The 17,147-nt window shown below is 34.4% G+C and overlaps 2 protein-coding genes across 15 annotated transcripts in view; one reads left to right on the top strand and one right to left on the bottom strand.

The window, feature by feature from the left end:
• Positions 1 to 185: 185 nt before the first annotated feature.
• On the top strand, positions 186 to 6,207 carry LOC113399556 (inositol oxygenase-like). The gene is made up of 7 exons (XM_026638705.2): positions 186 to 316; positions 1,428 to 1,605; positions 2,780 to 2,988; positions 3,501 to 3,637; positions 4,349 to 4,483; positions 4,980 to 5,075; positions 5,363 to 6,207. Exons 1-7 carry the CDS (start codon positions 299 to 301, stop codon positions 5,469 to 5,471), a joined length of 882 nt encoding a protein of 293 aa, XP_026494490.2. The 5' UTR covers positions 186 to 298; the 3' UTR covers positions 5,472 to 6,207.
• The window catches only part of LOC113399571 (cytospin-A), a 61,087-nt gene continuing 49,682 nt past the window's right edge, over positions 5,743 to 17,147 (bottom strand). For 11 of the 14 annotated variants that reach the window (XM_064218196.1, XM_064218195.1, XM_064218206.1 and 8 more), the window contains 7 exons: positions 16,165 to 16,269; positions 14,335 to 14,450; positions 13,035 to 13,173; positions 10,698 to 10,850; positions 9,785 to 9,908; positions 9,149 to 9,305; positions 5,743 to 8,829 (listed from right to left, as the gene is read on the bottom strand). In XM_064218196.1, coding sequence (XP_064074266.1) covers positions 8,740 to 8,829; positions 9,149 to 9,305; positions 9,785 to 9,908; positions 10,698 to 10,850; positions 13,035 to 13,173; positions 14,335 to 14,450; positions 16,165 to 16,269 — 884 coding nt within the window. In that variant the 3' untranslated portion in view covers positions 5,743 to 8,739. Of the gene's footprint in view, positions 8,830 to 9,148; positions 9,306 to 9,784; positions 9,909 to 10,697; positions 10,851 to 11,339; positions 11,491 to 13,034; positions 13,174 to 14,334; positions 14,451 to 16,164; positions 16,270 to 17,147 lie in introns of those variants that run through there. The other 3 variants (XM_064218194.1, XM_064218207.1, XM_064218197.1) reach the window with 2 other exon arrangements.

Genomic DNA, 17,147 nt, shown 5'->3' with positions numbered 1-17,147 from the left:
TAATATCTACCTAAAATATAATTGTGGTAGGTACTATTTATATAATAATTAATAATTTATATGCTAATTAAATCGATTAATTAGAAGAAATCAATTAGGTACTAATAAATAATTCAACGAACAATTAGCTAAATACGATATTGAAATTTGATTGTATAATATGAGATACGTAGAGCCTCGATAACATTTTCGCTTGACCCTTGATAAATCAATTCGTTCAACTCTCATTTAAGATCCCAACCTTGTCCAACACGGTTAGTCTTTTTGATTCCGTCATCAGATACTGAACGAGAGCAAAATGAAGATTAAAAATTCTGTAAGTTTCATTATACAAAATTATAAAATTTCAATGATATTTTTTTTGCGAAATAAACAATTGCACATATTACAATGACAACTAAAATTTTTCAGTATTGTTTTAGTGCCAATTTTTGCGAGGATCGTTAAAAATAATGACAGTTTTTTTTTTTTATTTTACGATTTTGCCGAATATCGTTCAGCCAAAGTCAGTTACAGTAATATTAATAAATAAAATACTCCAGTAATAGCTGTATTGGAAAAAGTCAAACACTATGCGCTTCTAAAATACCGATAGTTTTTTTAATCTAGGGCTTTGGAAAGCTTTTTCCACGATATGCTCAAAATTTTGTAATGAAATTAGAATGCAATTTGTTTTTAAGATATTGTGACATCTATATTATATTAAATATTCAATATTAAAAAGACCATACAGTTTGTACAATAAGGTTTGAAGATTTATCTGATCCTTTTGCTGAATTACTAATAATCTACTAACCGAATTTCGGTCACAATGTCAACGAATAATTAAATAGCTACACATATGTGCATTAAATATTATGCTATGTAAGTTTGTGTGCAAGCACCCGCAGATTTTGATGTCCCAAGTTAGGCCATACAAAATGTTATTGAGTTTGCTGTCGACTCTCAAGAATTTGAAACGAGAACAATCCCGTTCCTTAAAATGCAAGTAAAGCCGTTTTTCCTTCGACTGAACCCTTGATGTTGGATTTCCCGTCCTATCAGAATATAAGAGTGAATGAATTAAGAGAGGATCTGCATTCGCCTCTGCACTATAATATGTTCGACAAAGTTGACTAGTCTCCTTGTAAATGGAAATATTGGCGTCGACAAAATTGGTCAGATAAACATCACTCTCGTAGCTTGTAGGGACTGTCTGGGATCAAGTAAAGGACTGTTGTCCGAAGTAAGGGAGTGTTACTGCAATATAATTTAATTACAGAAAAACCCAATAACTTTTCTTAGTGGTCCAAACCAGGATTTTAATGCGGTATCATCAGCCTTATAATCCAGCTTTTGGACCAATTAGGCAGTTGTATCGTTTATTTTTCACAAACTGTTACTACTGTTAATACCATAGCGTCCTAAATACAATTTTGTTTTACCAGGACAATACAATTTCTATGATAGATCCTTCTCTGCTGCTGCGGCCAGAGAAGGTTTACGATGGAAAGCCCTTGGAAGCCTTCCGCGACTACTCCGTGGATGACAAGGACCCTATCAAGGAGCGCGTCTGCAAAACTTACTACGACATGCACACTAACATGACTGTTGACTTCGTTAAAGGTAAAATTCAATAATTTTATGGTTAACCGTTATTTATTTATGGTAGATTGTAATCATTTTATCATTTGTTATGGTTGAACATTAGAAAAAAAAAAAAACTAAAATATTGCTGTTAACTAAATAATTAAATTCTTGCTTCCATTCCACGCGGTCATTTTTATATAGAAAGTATTTTTAATTATTATTTGTACATAGATAGGGGATATATATTTCGGCTTGTTTTATGTTATGTTTATGATCCAACTAAATAATCATGTTGTTATTATATCGGTTCCCTTTTCTTTCTTGCTTCGTATTATTCATCATAATATTATATCGTCATAGAATTATCACTATAAATATTATAACTCTTGCTTAACAGTTTATTCACTATATACGTTATTATAATAAAATAGTTATTCAGCATACCCACCTAGCCTTCGTTTCCAATATGTTAGTACTAAAGTAATCAGAGAATCAATACTACCGATGTAGTATTGCTACTGAATGCTTATTATGTCGCGAAAAAAAAGACAAGAAATTCCGAAATATTTAATTTTAATCCATTAATCCTAGAGGGTACCTTTATACGAAACAAAAATGAATGAATGTTTGTAATGATAGTTAGAAGGACAATTTTATTAATTTGATATAATTGTGCCCTTTTTTTATTAATTAATTACTATAACGCTGTAAATTGTTAATATATACATAGTTGTAATTTAAGTAAACAAATAGTATTTATTGTAATGGACTTTTATGAAGTTGTATCTATTAGTACTATATTGTTGTTAAAACGTAAAGTGCAGTGAACACTGTATGAATGTCTTACTGCTGGTTCATGTTCTCTTTTCCTTTGACCGAGATTTGGAGCTTAGTCCAAAGCGCAGTTCACGAGCGGATAAACGAATGTCGCAGAAATTCATTCGACGCTTGCAGGTTTCTTCGCTGTTTCCAACGCGGTGCACTAAACAAATTAAAAAACTCCTCTCCTTAAATAGAGAGTAAAGGCGCTTTAAGTTTATTTCAAAAATTGCAATTGCGAATTATTCAACAAAAAGTAGAATAAACTCTGTGGTAGAGTACTTGCTTGATCTTCAGTTAACGTCTGTCGCTTTTGGCAGAAGATTAACAGCAATGCAGTAATTTAGCTTAAAGAAACGAAAAGCATCTAAACATACTTTTATTTATTTAGGCAAAATGGATAAATGGTTAAAATTCAACCATTTCAAATCGACGGTGAAGGATGCTCTCATCAAACTGAACGAGCTGGTGGATGAATCAGACCCTGACACCGACCTCCCCAACATCGTACACGCCTTTCAGACCGCTGAGAGAATCAGACAGGACTACCCTGATGACGACTGGTTCCAACTCATTGGACTGATACATGATCTTGGAAAGGTATATTACCATATCTATCATAGTTCTAAAAATACAATCTATACTAAAAAAATAAAGCTGACGAGCAGTGCCGGGACTTGGGGGGCGCGCGTTGGAGCGACGTCCGACGCCAAATTTGAGAGGGCACTGTGGTCTGAAATTTCCTGTCTCACAGCTCTACGCATACAGGTGGAAAGATCGTCCACGATTTCTACTGTCAAAAACAAAAGGATGCCAAATACATGTCCATCCTAGGTGGTTAATGCCGGCCCTACTGACGAATTTAGGAGTCATTTTTAAGAGAGACTAGTCAGGACAAATTATACAAATGCAGGGCATTTAAATTAAACTACCCATTGGCAATCGCAAGTTAATCCAAATATTTTTATTATTTTATTACAATCGATATAATCATATCATTAAAATAACAAAATTAAAATATATTAACAAACATATCGTTTTACAAGAATTATTTAAAATTAAAGTTACCTCATAAATATAATATATAATATTGGTTTTATTTGCATTGATAGGTGATGGCGTTCTATGGCGAGCCGCAGTGGTGCGTTGTGGGAGACACCTTCCCCGTGGGTTGTCAATGGGGAAAGAGCATCGTGTACGGAGATGACAGCTTCAAAGCCAATCCAGATACTTACAATGACGATTACAAGTAATTTGCATTTGATTAATAAACAAGTTGTGGATAATTAATTTACACGGGTATACGACCTCGTTTATTAAAATGACAATGTTATAAAGATTGTCAGTTGGGAGATGTCAATTGTAAAGAATATAAGAATTTCAATTGTGATTGTCACACAGCCGACTGAAGGAAATATAAAGATTTAATGGTATATCTGTCAGTGTGTGTTCCTTTGTTGAGTGAGGCTTTGGTCTCTTGGTCTTGGGACAGCGCCAGCGCCAGACGTGCGTACTGACTGAATTAGTAAAATCAACGTCGGACCACAATAGTAATTGTTTAGATGGCTATCCATGTGAATCTCCGACATACATTTAATAAAATTAAATATTATTAGTTAATTATATTAGTAGAAGTAATTTCCGATTTCGCCCAAAATGGACATTAAAAATGCTAACGAAAGGAACTACTTCCGGAAAATTGACCATTAGGTACCTCCTTTTAAATTTAAGGAAAATAATTGCCAGTTTATATACAGGTACATACATAAAATCTTAATTCTTATAATTGCCGTTGGTGACCACTTACCATCAGAGATATGAAATGCTCGTCAGATTCCGTTAAATAAATTTTAAAACCATCTGACAATATATCAAAAGGTCTGGATCCGGCACTTACAGGACCAGCGATTTATTATTTTACTTTAAAATAACATCTTTTGATTAATGATAATATTTTCAGTACTCTGTATGGAATGTATGAGTCAAAATGCGGTATCGAAAACTTGATGATGTCCTGGGGACACGACGAGTATCTGTACCGAGTTCTGAAACACAATAACGCGAAGTTCCCAGAAGAAGGTTTATGGATGATCAGGTACGTTCATGACATTCTCATTGTGGCTCGTCAGTTAGAAAATGTAGTACTTATTTTTGCTGACACGTCTTAAATATTTTAGAGATAAATTTGGAAGCCTAGAAACGCTTGCTCGTTATAGATATACAGTCGGAGATTTCTACAGCCAAACAAAGGCTCCTCTCCTCGATCAGAAGCATTTGAGTTTATTCTACCATGCCGCTCGAAATAACACCACCCACGTATCGCAAATTTAGCTGCCACATGAGAATTTCCTCGTGATATATCCTTAATTAAACGCTAATTTACTATTAGAAATATAATACGAGTTTATTACTATTTATTCAGCATGGACCACACTCTTACGTAGCTTATTGACATACTGTTAAATAAACTAGAACTCATCAAAGACGGTCAATTTTGCTACTTTTTAGTAACTCTTGACGTATTACTAAAAAAGTTGTTGTTGTATTTAGGAAAAATAAAGGTTTTTATATAATAGTAAATTGTATTTCAGATATCATTCGTTTTACCCGTGGCACGCCGGCGGTGATTACAAACAATTCACAACAGAAAGAGACGAAAAAATTAAAGCAGCCGTTCTTAAATTTAAGTGAGTATTATTTAAAATTATACAAATACTTACACATACAAGATACGCGACCCACTAGGGGAGGCCTAACATTGTGAAATTTGAAGCAATATAATCCATCATTACGCCAAGTTTCAAATAAATGCTTTAAGAAATATTTAATTTCGCGTACTGATAGTAGAAGTTCTCTACCAGACGTAGTTCAAAAACGCCTTAAATTATCCAAGTTGTTTTAATGTCAGCTTACAAACATCATCATTCGTTTAAAGATTTTAGAACAGATTCCAAATATGTTTTTTTTTTTGTAGCCAATATGATTTATACACGAAGAGCGCAGCCATACCCGATATCGAAGCTTTGTGGCCTTACTACGAGAACCTCATTGCAAAATACATCCCAGGAACGCTTCAGTGGTGAATTATATAATTAGTGCCAACAAGAACTGACTTTACAATTTGATATTTAAACTACAAAACGAAATATTTATATTTAAACACTGTTTATAAAATAAGTAATCTTAATATATTATATATATATAATAAATAATATAAGTACATAAAGTCAACAGTAACTCATAAACGAACATACATAAGACTCTTTTAAATAAGCGCTGTACTTAGATATACTATGTATAAGATAATAATTTAAGAATAGTTTATATGTAATTAAAAAAATAAAACACACCGTAAAATAAAACCAGGAACTTTATTTTAGCTATATTTACAATAATACATGTATCTGAAAATATATAATTAATTTATATAGCTTCAACAAACAGCAGTCACGATGCGAAACAAGGATTTATTATACACGACGAACATTTATAGCTAATACATTAATCAAATGCAAAAATGATCTCTATGTCATTACGCATACGACATCATTTGAAAAACACTTTATCTATAAATGTCACTAAACGATGTAGACTGTGTGAAATCAGTCTCGAGACAGAGATAGCACTATTGGGGACAAGGACGCATATACTATGTAATTAGAAGCATTTCGTCTCTTTCCCTCCTATAGAGATCTTGTCACTAACAAAATTTCGAACATAAACGAACACTACATTTTTATAGTTACGAGAAAATATTATTCACAATATAATAAATTAAAAATTCCGCGTCTATCATTATCATCGTACCTCCATCTTCAACAGTATCACAAAAACTGTCACCAATCATAACGTATAGAAAAATACATATACAGTGAAATAAAGAAGACCATAGACAACGACTACGATGTTTAATTTCATTATTTTAATCCGAAGGGGTTACCATATGAAATATTATTAATTTTAGTTATCTAAAATTGTTCTAAAGTTAAACAATAGCTACAGTATTATTTGCTTAATAAATTTTTCTGATACAAAAAACATTAATGTTTGTACAATCTCGTACAACCTGTTAAAATAGTGTAGACCAGAGACAGTTTTTTTTTTATAATTTTATTTTATATCTTTCTGATACTAATTATTATTATACAATTACTTATGTAACTTGCACAATCTTAGCAGACTTCATTAATGATTCGTTATCAGTTATTCTATTAACGACCACAACGAAGTTAATGTGGATGTGTAGTTAAACATATATTCATCTCTTTCTTTCATCACTTATTGGATATTCGAAAGAGAAAGACAGCAACGTTTAACTAATCACACCCTAAAAAATATTTAAGTAAAACTGTTATAAATTATTTATATGTATATGTTCTCGATAAACAAAAACCATTGAAGGGTAAATGTGTAAGATTATACAATATAATGATGCTAAATTTGAAAGTACGATTTTTGTAAGCAATTCTATGACGATAAAGTTTCATTATAATTGGTGCAGCTTCTCACTTTCTTGATAATTATATATAGAGTTTATATAGTTATTATAACAAGGCGTAAAACTGGATACAGACACCGAAGGCTGATTAATATTTAATTATACAAGTCTATTTTATAATAATTTATAGTGGCATACAAACGTGTTACATATTATTTTCCCCCTTAATAGTAAGAAGGGGACAGACGATCAGAAAAGTCATACAATTATAAACCTTATTATCAGTACCACAAAATATACTCTCGCATACAATACCAAGGCCGTTCTATGCTAAGGCGTTTCATTATCTCTACCTTACTTTAATTTTCTTTATTTTTAAGGTGTATACACATTTGTGTGTGGTATATGTTTATCTCATGAATATATGAGTTCTATTTATTTACGTATTGCGTGTTTATATTCACATAGAGAACTATATCAGTGATATAAAATCATATAATCAAATCCTCAATGCCAACCTCGTTAGAGATCGGTTTATACATTTATGTGTACACACCCTTACGAATGCCAGAGGTTAACAACCATTTGAATTTTATAAATATTGAAATGAACAAATGCGAATAAACCTTTAATAGTATCACGTTTAATATGAAATGTTACCAACCCCTGGCGACCGTCAACCTACAGAGTAACGCAAAAAGATCGTGACCCGACTAACCTATCATATCAGTCTTTATATGGAAAGACGGCTATCAATTCCTCATACAGCTCGAAGGCGAAATCTCACCAAATGGCGGACATGGCTTAAACTATCACACGCAATAAACCAATCGCAATATTTAAATAGCACTAAATATATAATATGTTTCTAGGGTTCCGTAGCCAAAGTGTACAAACGGGACCCTATTACTAAGACTTCGCTGTCTGTCCGTCCGTCTGTCTGTTACCACGCTGTATCTCAAGAATCATGATAGCGAGACAGTTGAATTTTTCACAAATTATGTATTTTTGTTGCCGCTATAACAACAAATACTAAAAACAGAATAAAATAAATATTTAAGGGGGGGGGGGCTATTAGTCAATAGTACGGAACCCTTCGTGCGCGGGTCCGACTCGCACTTGGCCAGTTTTTTAATGCATATAATATTATAGTGTTACTTATCTATATTAATGTTATAAATGCGAAAGTAACTCTGTCTGTCTGTCTCTTTCCCTCGCGGCCAAACCGCTAAAACGAATTTGATGTAATTATGAAAGAACTCATTTCATTCTCTTTATTTGCTTAAATTAATAATTATATTTAGTGTTTCAACTATTGCGATTGATTTAGAATCCTAAATTATCCTTACAGGAATGTTACTTTACAACCTATCAAACTGCCTTTTTTGGCTTTGAATATCGAACTTTCTAGATCCTTAACATTCCGTTTCACAAATATTATGTTTGCTAAACATTTATTCTTATTATAAGATTTTTTATATTTATTTTATACCAAAAAGTTTGCAGTTATAAGAACGTTTTGGAAGAATAAATTACACTATAGTCTATTCCAACGGCAGGATTAAAAGAGAAATAAACAATTTTGACCTTGAAATATTATTGATCTAAATTGTCTTTGATATTTGTTATGCATTCGGAAAAATAGCTGTAATAAACAGTTTTGATCGTTGACAAAGTTGCTATTGGAACTTTTGAAGTAAAATTGAAGTGGAATAGTGTTGTAATGATTAATATAGCTGAACTATAAGAAAATCGTTTGGGATATATAAATATAAGGCTTTAATATATTTACTACCTCTGCCATAGGAATATAGTATACGTCATTAGAGACGTCTAAGAGCGGTTTGTGCCAATAACGATTAATGATTCCTATGATCAATCGAATTTAGTCCTTATAGAGGTATAAATACAGTCTACGTTTCGAAATGTTTGTAAATGCTCGTCACGTACGCCATCACCTGCTGCCAGTCCGGTCTCTCCTGTTGTATCATATCTTGAATATTCTGAAAATGAAAATCGATACTAACAATGAAATATACATACATAAAAACAGATGAATCGTTTTGTTGCTATTTAATATTTAAATAAAATTATTTTTAATAAATTAACAATTTCAGCAACGTCTAACAATTTATAGACTTAATAAAAACTGAGGAGATTCCACGGAAATTTTCGTCCGCAGTAATCCACTCAATTAAGAAACTAATAATTTTGAATTTTGTGTTGTGATATTGCAGTATCACTCAAAGTACCACAGAACAATTATTCGAAAGCTCTAATAGGTATAGTCCCGTATAGGAAGGTGATGTCGGCGCGACTCACGAGCGTGGTGGGGATGCCGACGGACTCGGCGGCGGCGAAGGCGACGGAGAAGTTGGTGCGCTTGTCGTGCGGCGACAGCGACGCGTACGGCACGCGCGCCTCGCCCAGGTACGAGTGCAGCAGCGCGCACACCGCCAGCCCGTCGTTCCACGACGAGCTGCGGGCCCGCGGGGGTCGGCGTTAGTCTATGGCCTCACTGACAATTTCTCGACAGAAAAACTTATTATCCGCTCGACCTGGGGTTTGAACCCAAGTCCTCCGGATCTAGCCGCTAGACCGACGAGACAGTCGGCGAATCTATACAAATATTAAAAACGAAAGTAACTCTGTCCTTTACTCCTTCGCCCTGTACCCAATTTGAAATTTTATATGAAGCAAGCTTGAACTTTTATACCTAGCAGCTGACGACCGACGTCTAAAACGCGAGCAACGCCGCGGACGTCAACCACTAAGTAATAAAACGCCTCCTGTAAGATGTCGCTCACAGTACAGCCCGACCTGGCAGATTACAGCTGGAATGCTATTATTAAGGAAATCAGTCCTAATAATCTAACCAAGTGACAAAGTTAGACAAAGACAATAATGTTTCAATTTACAAGTGCGAGTGCTGTGATAACTTATAGTAATCGTATTCACCTAAAATTCGTGATATCGATGTTGTTGTAGCCCGTCGTCTTCTGCTGGCACCACTTGAGCAGCGCGTTGCGCTTCGAGCCGCCGTTCTTCACTTGAAGCGCGTTCAGCGGATCCTTCCTCTCGCCTGGACATGTTTTAAGGCGTGCTATTGCATTCATGTATAAAACCGAGATGGCCCACTGGTTTGAACTAGTGAATTTTCGGATGCTTAATTTGTGTTTATAACTCATCTCGTGCTCGGCGATGAAGGAAAACATCGTGGGGAAACCTGCATGTGTCTAATTTCAATGAAATTCTACCACATGTGTATCTATATGTCTACCAATCGCATTGGACCAGCGTGGTGGAGTAACCATATAAAATATATTCGTATGAAATGAAAAATAAAATACCGGTTACTAAAAATAATAAATAATAGAATATAATTTGAGTATCGTATAGTATCAGGTAAATAAAATTGCCTTTTACTTTAAAAACAGCCGAATCCCATACGTTATCAATCTGACAGAATTTTCTTTTATTTGTGTTTCATCTCGTAGTGGGCGTTGAATCGAAAACATCGTGAGGAAACCTGTATGTGTTGATCTGTCACAAGTGTTTTCACCAACCCGCTAGAACAGGTTGGTCGAAACCCTTCAAAACCATCTCAAAAAAACCCTTAGCCCAAAAGGAGTAGGATATTTGCAGATTGTTATTTTATAATTAAATACTTAATATACAGCTGTATTTATCTGATATTTATAGAAATGTATTGACAATATATAAAAAAAATGTGTATTTTTTCATATGTACGCCTGTACACGTTTAGTGTATCGATACACTTGGCCCAGTGTAACATACACTATGATTAGTAGAAGCGAAACACACAGAGACACAAGGCACGGCAAAATTCAAATGATCATTAGTCACTCACATATATCTCCGTAGCTGTTTCTCCTCACGAACGACTCCATGGCCTTCTGCTGGAGCGTGGCCAGGGCGCGCTGCTCGTCCGGCATGTTGGCGATGTTGGCCATGCTGCTCATATTGGCCATGTTGGTCATGTTGGCGCCGCTGGCCGCAGTCTCTGCCCCGCGCGTTAGACACATCAACAAGCCGTATACACCGAGCTTCGTCTCAGTTTTATTATTGAAGTCAAATATGGCAACAACTAATGCATTATCATAAGAATATTATGCATAATATAGTAAATTATTCGTATAATATAACTGACACAAAGCCGTGAAAGGGGGCGAAAATGATCGCTAGGCGTAATGGAGTTTAGATACAATCCACCAAATGATTTTTTTACACCAGGGAACATCACTAATGACGCAATGGATGATGCTTCTATTTAAAAAAAAAACGTATAGCAAAACTGAATGCCCGAAAAATTACAATTTAAATATCGTTCTAAGCACAATATTAAATGCAAATTATTTTATCGGTTGCATTTAAAAGAGTTTTCATTGAATCAATAAAAAAATTAATAATTATAAATAAATATCTAATGGCAAGCATTTTGAAATAATACATAAACAAAAACGACAACAGATACAAAATAAATTTTTAGTTACAAATAAATCAAACACTACAGTGGACAATTTAGGAAGTATGATGAGAAATAATTTATATTAGTCATGGGAAGTTTTTACAGATACACAGACAGACAGGTTAGTTAGGTAATCGATAAGGCGAGAGCTATGCTCCTCTCTCATGCTGCCATGCTGTAAGAAAATAAGCAAACACATACATGCGTTCATTTATTATTTAAACGACGAATTAGTTACATCGAATGTGACGGATTCTACGAAATCGTTAACGTTAAAGAAAAAAATTAAAACCTTATCATTCTCAAAATATATGCAATAAAATTTGCATTTATATGTACATGACTTGCGGACAATAGCTGGCCCAATATGGAGCCGATTAGCAAGAGACAGGAATACGTGGAAATCTTTAGAGGAGGCCTTTGTCGACAGACAAGCTGTTCAACTAAAGCAACCAGTTGCCGATCACTTCAATATAAATTAGAATTAGAATATATATTTAGTTTTTAACAAGTAGGCATGTATCAATTTATTGTAAGAAGAAGCAGCATTAAAGGCTATTTTATTTTATTTTATTTATGTACATACAATGTAAACGTAGATAAGGAACACTGTATTTAAATTTGTATTAAAAACGAATGATCAGCTCAAAATAACTCGTGTCGTATTCTAATGACATCAAATAAAAGATTAAAATAATAAAATGCGTTAAAACTAACAATATCAAATTCATGTTTATTAAGGTGATTATTATATTATCTAATTAACACATGCCGACCCGCTCCTACTGCAATTTTATTTACATTGGCAAAATCCCTTCTAGAAAATCAGCGTAAACTGCTAATATGGAATGATCTTAAGTTTTCTGCATTTATCTTAATATTTCTTTCCAGAGCCTTCTACAAATTTGTAAACAATATATGAATGAAATCGGTAAATTCGTGATCAAGGGAAATGGGGATTCATTTATATATGTACATAGAGATGAAACTAACAAAACGCAGTTTCGGCCAGAAATATATATAAACTGCTTTTCAGTGCCGCTCGTTTATCAAACGTATCATTATTTTACAGCTCAAACATTTATATGACCATATTTATTTGTCGAAATTGTTTTGTAGTGAAAGATCGAAAGGACCTTTTAAAGGAGAGAGCTTTACATGAGCCGAAGATGGCGTGTATCCTCTGACATCGCATCTCGGTAATAAGCCAAATTATCACTATATTCTCTCGGAAAGGTTGGAACCAACTGACGGCCAACTCGAGCACGCGCGCTCATTGGTCAAATTAAACAGCGCGCACTAACCGAGCATTCTGTTACACACTTCCGTCCCTTTCCAGATATTGCAATAGAGCGAGAGGAGAGATGCTACACGTGTTATGTATTCTAAACCAAACGGCGGTACTCAGTATTGTTGTGTTCCGGTTGGAAGGAATGAAGGAATGAGCCAGTGTAACGACGGGTACAAAAGACATAACATCTTAGCTTCCAAAGTTGGTAGCTCGTTGGCGATGTAAGGAATAGTTAATATTTCTTACAGCGCTTATGTCTATGGTAGGTGATGACTACTCACCATCAGGTGGCCATTTGACAGTCCGCGTTACTATATAATAAAAAAAACACGGAGACTGTGTCGTATGAGATTATATTTTATTAACATAGTTAAAATATGACATGCTTAAACATAGTCAGACAATAATGAATGTCAGACATAACACACCTGTGGTGATGGGGGAGGGTCGGTTGTTGCGGGGCGCGGGGGGCTTGGCGGAGTAGTTGGCGGTGCCGTTGGTGGCGGGCGGCGGCTCCGACATACCGTTCTTAATGTTCGTCGATGTGTTTGTTACTGTTGTTTGGACCTGTTGGACATTATTTATATAGATCACAAATCATTAGTTAGATATGTTACGGTAACTGTTATATATATTTATATATAACAGTTACAGTAATTTCAGAGCGGTTTTTTGTATATATAACTTTATTACATATTCAAACATATAGTCTCAACATGCAACTCGCTCAAACTTGGCGCCTGTGCCCGCGGATTTATCCGCAGTTATTTTAGCTTGTAGCTGTTAGAGTCTTATTGTTACCGAAATAAATTAAAAGGTTATTGCTGAATAATCGGTTCAACACATTTAATATAATTTAAATGTACGATTAATAAAACATCCCTCCTTATAATAGTAAGTAGTTGTTATCTATTACTTACTACTTAAATACAATCTTTCTGCTATAATTACTTTAACTTCAATAACATTGGACTTTCATAAAAACGACCACCCCCTGTTTTAATCCCAAAAGGGGGTTGATTTCCTCCACACCATGTATAGAGCATTCATTTTAAATTTCAAGTCTCTCACTACAAAAACATAGGACTTTCATACAAACTTCCAACTCCCTTAGGGGTGGAGTTTCGTAAAATCCGTTCTTGCAAATCCGATGTCTACACCCTATAAGGAACCAACTTGGCAAAATTCAAGTTTGTACGTGTTATAGTTTCTGAGATTTCGTGATCGATCAGTGAGTGGTATTTCGCCTTTTAAATAAATAAATAAATATTGGACAACATCACATACATTACTCTGATCCCAATGTAAGTAGCTAAAGCACTTGTGTTATGGAAAATCAGAAGTAACGACGGTACCACAAACACCCAGACCCAAGGCAACATAGAAAACTAATGAACTTTTCTACATCGACTCGGACGGGAATCGAACCCGGGACTTCAGAGTAGCGTACCCATGAAAACCGTACACACTACTCGACCACGGAGGTCGTCAAATTTGATATATAGATATATAACCCATCAAACATAATCACGATACTGAATAACACGAGGAGATGAGACTGTATGGAAAAGTATATTAATGAAATAAGGGTAAATACATATAAATCATAAATCTTACTGCTCTCTCTGTTCAGTCACTGGGTCAATATATTTTCGCCTTACAATTTATTTTTATCTAATAGCAATATACGAAACGAAAGCTAATTTAAGAGTTCGTAGGGAGCTCCACCTGTGGCCACTCGGTAACCGGCGTGGTGGCTGGCGACTGTTTGGCCGCCTTCGCTGCATTTTCTATACTCTCTATGAGGGACTTCACCGAGAGACGCGAATCTTGTCTACTTACACCTGTAAATAATTATATATCTCGTTACGAACACATAGTTCATTCGATCATGACTGTACCAGCACTTAAGCGCGAAATGACCATGAACTGGTTTGATGAGCAGCTCTAACGTTTGTTTTTCTTTTTTCCCTCATAATGTATCTTTTTTTTTATCTTGTTTATTTTGTATCTATCGACCTAGTAAATAAACCAGAGTGGCATGTATTTCTATAATTTAACATAATGTTTATATGCGAGAGCATCTAAATTGTGAATTGTTATATATATTTGTAATTTAATATTTTTTAATGTCACTGTTTGCTTTCTTAATAAAAAAAAATAAAAAAAATATAGTCATGTGAAAAATTGTATTATATATTTTTATTACATTATACATTAGCAGCCTGTAAATTTCCCACTGCTGGGCTAAGGCCTCCTCTCCCTTTGAGGAGAAGGTCTTGATATATTCCACTGCGCTACTCCAATGCGGGTTCGTGAATTTCGTTGAAATTAGACACATGCAGGTTTCCTCACTATGTTTTCCTTCACCGGCAAGCACGAGATGAATTTATAAACGCAAATTCAGCACAAGAAAATTCAGTGGTGCCTGCCTGGGTTTGAACCCGAAATCATCGGTTAAGATGTACGCGTTCTAACCACTGGGCCATCTCGGCTCTCTTAAATGTATTATATATATTTAATTTCAATTATACCATTGATGTTATGTTGCGGGAATATGTTTAAGAGCCGAGATGGCCCAGTGGTTAGAACGCGTGCATCTTAACCGATGATTTCGGGTTCAAACCCAGGCAGGCACCACTGAATTTACATGTGCTTAATTTGTTTATAATTCATCTCGTGCTCGGCGGTGAAGGAAAACATCGTGAGGAAACCTACATGTGTCTAATTTCAACGAAATTCTGCCACATGTGTATTCCACCAACCCGCATTGGAGCAGCGTGGTGGAATATGCTCCATACCTTCTCCTCAACGGGAGAAGAGGCCTTAGCCCAGTAGTGGGAAATTTACAGGCTGATTATGTTATGTATGTTATATGCTGTATTTCGGTTTTAAAAGACTCAACTATTATGTTTTGTGAATTTCATTTTTTTAATTATTTAATATATGAAGGCAGACTAGCAAATGGTTCAGCCGATACTAAAATGTTCACCGCTGTCCATAGACATTTTGCACTGCAAGAAAAATAAACCACCCCATATTGAGAAGTAAGATCTTATGTCTCTGGGGCTTGTACTCTTGCTGGCTCACTCACTCGTCAGACCACTATATGTGATGAATGGGGCGTAGCTAATACATTAATCAAATGCAAAAATGATCCCTATGTCATTACGCATACGACATCATTTGAAGAACACTTTATCTATAAATGTCACTAAACGATGTAGACTGTGTGAAATCAGCCTCGAGACAGAGATAGCACTATGGGGGACAAAGACGCATATATTATGTAATTAGAAACATTTCGTCTCTTTCCCTCCTATAGAGATCTTGTCACTAACAAAATTTCGAACATAAACGAACACTACATTTTTATAGTTACGAGAAAATATTATTTGAATGGGGCGTAGCTACCAAGACGGGATTTCACAAAGACTACATAGAGATACTATACATACATACATAAATATACAAGAATTATTTTATATATATAATATTAAGGTACATTATTTATAAAGAGAAAAATTCTAAGTTTAAGAGCGTCAGGATATTTGTTACCTTTAGTCCGTCTATGCGATGCGGCGGTCGCCATGATATCTTGGAGGGAAGCGCTGGACAGCAACGGAGGAGGAGGCGGCGTCTCTTCTGTTCGAGGGGGTATAGCTGGTATGAAAAGTACGACCAAATTTAGTACTCTATGGTCTTACGGGATTTATACGTTTATGGTCACGAAACTATTTTCGAATGTAAACTATAACTTGTCAATACTTTTAAATACCGTTAAAGAGAAGAAACGAAAGCTTAATTTTACTGCAATTATAATGATTTTCTTTTTTTGCACGAGTGGATCTTATGAACCAATAGAAACTATTAAAAATAAATAATTTATTTGAGAATTTAATTATTAATTATTTTATTTATCTAAACATACTGAACCAAGTGTAGTACTTACGTTTATATAGACGATTTAATGAATATAAAATGGGCGATACTTTCGGAAAATTAAATAAAATTTATGATCGTGTTTCTAATATATTGTAGCTATCTAATGTACAATGGTCGTCTAATATCTAGGAATATATTGATATCCTCAAATGACTGAATTATTTAACCCAAAACCGACCAATCATAATTATATTTACCAACACCAATATATTTGTAAAGCGATACGCAAATTATATAATAGAAATAACTGTTCACTATTTATATAATAACTTAAACAAATTATTTAATAAAATTTGACCAATAATAATATTTTACACATATATAAAACCTCTTCCCATATATTTTAACGTTTTCCTTTTTTTTAAATACTGTGCAATATTTAACCTCCTTTGTTGACGAGGAGTACTGACTTAAAGTTCCAAATTTACAGCGTTTATGGTTAGCTTGGTAATAATGTCTTATGATTTTAAATATCTAGTAATACCCAGTTAGTATATTCCGGAAACGATTCGTTTTGTATGCGGCTAGTAGAATTGACTAAATGATAATTTTCCAAAACACTAGTAACTTTACTATTCAGTAAGAAGTAAATCCGA

This window comes from Vanessa tameamea, chromosome 21 (assembly GCF_037043105.1).
Source record: "Vanessa tameamea isolate UH-Manoa-2023 chromosome 21, ilVanTame1 primary haplotype, whole genome shotgun sequence".
NCBI lineage: Eukaryota > Metazoa > Arthropoda > Insecta > Lepidoptera > Nymphalidae > Vanessa > Vanessa tameamea.
The sequence above is the reverse complement of the archived record's forward strand: the minus strand, read 5'-3'. Positions and strand labels throughout refer to the sequence as shown.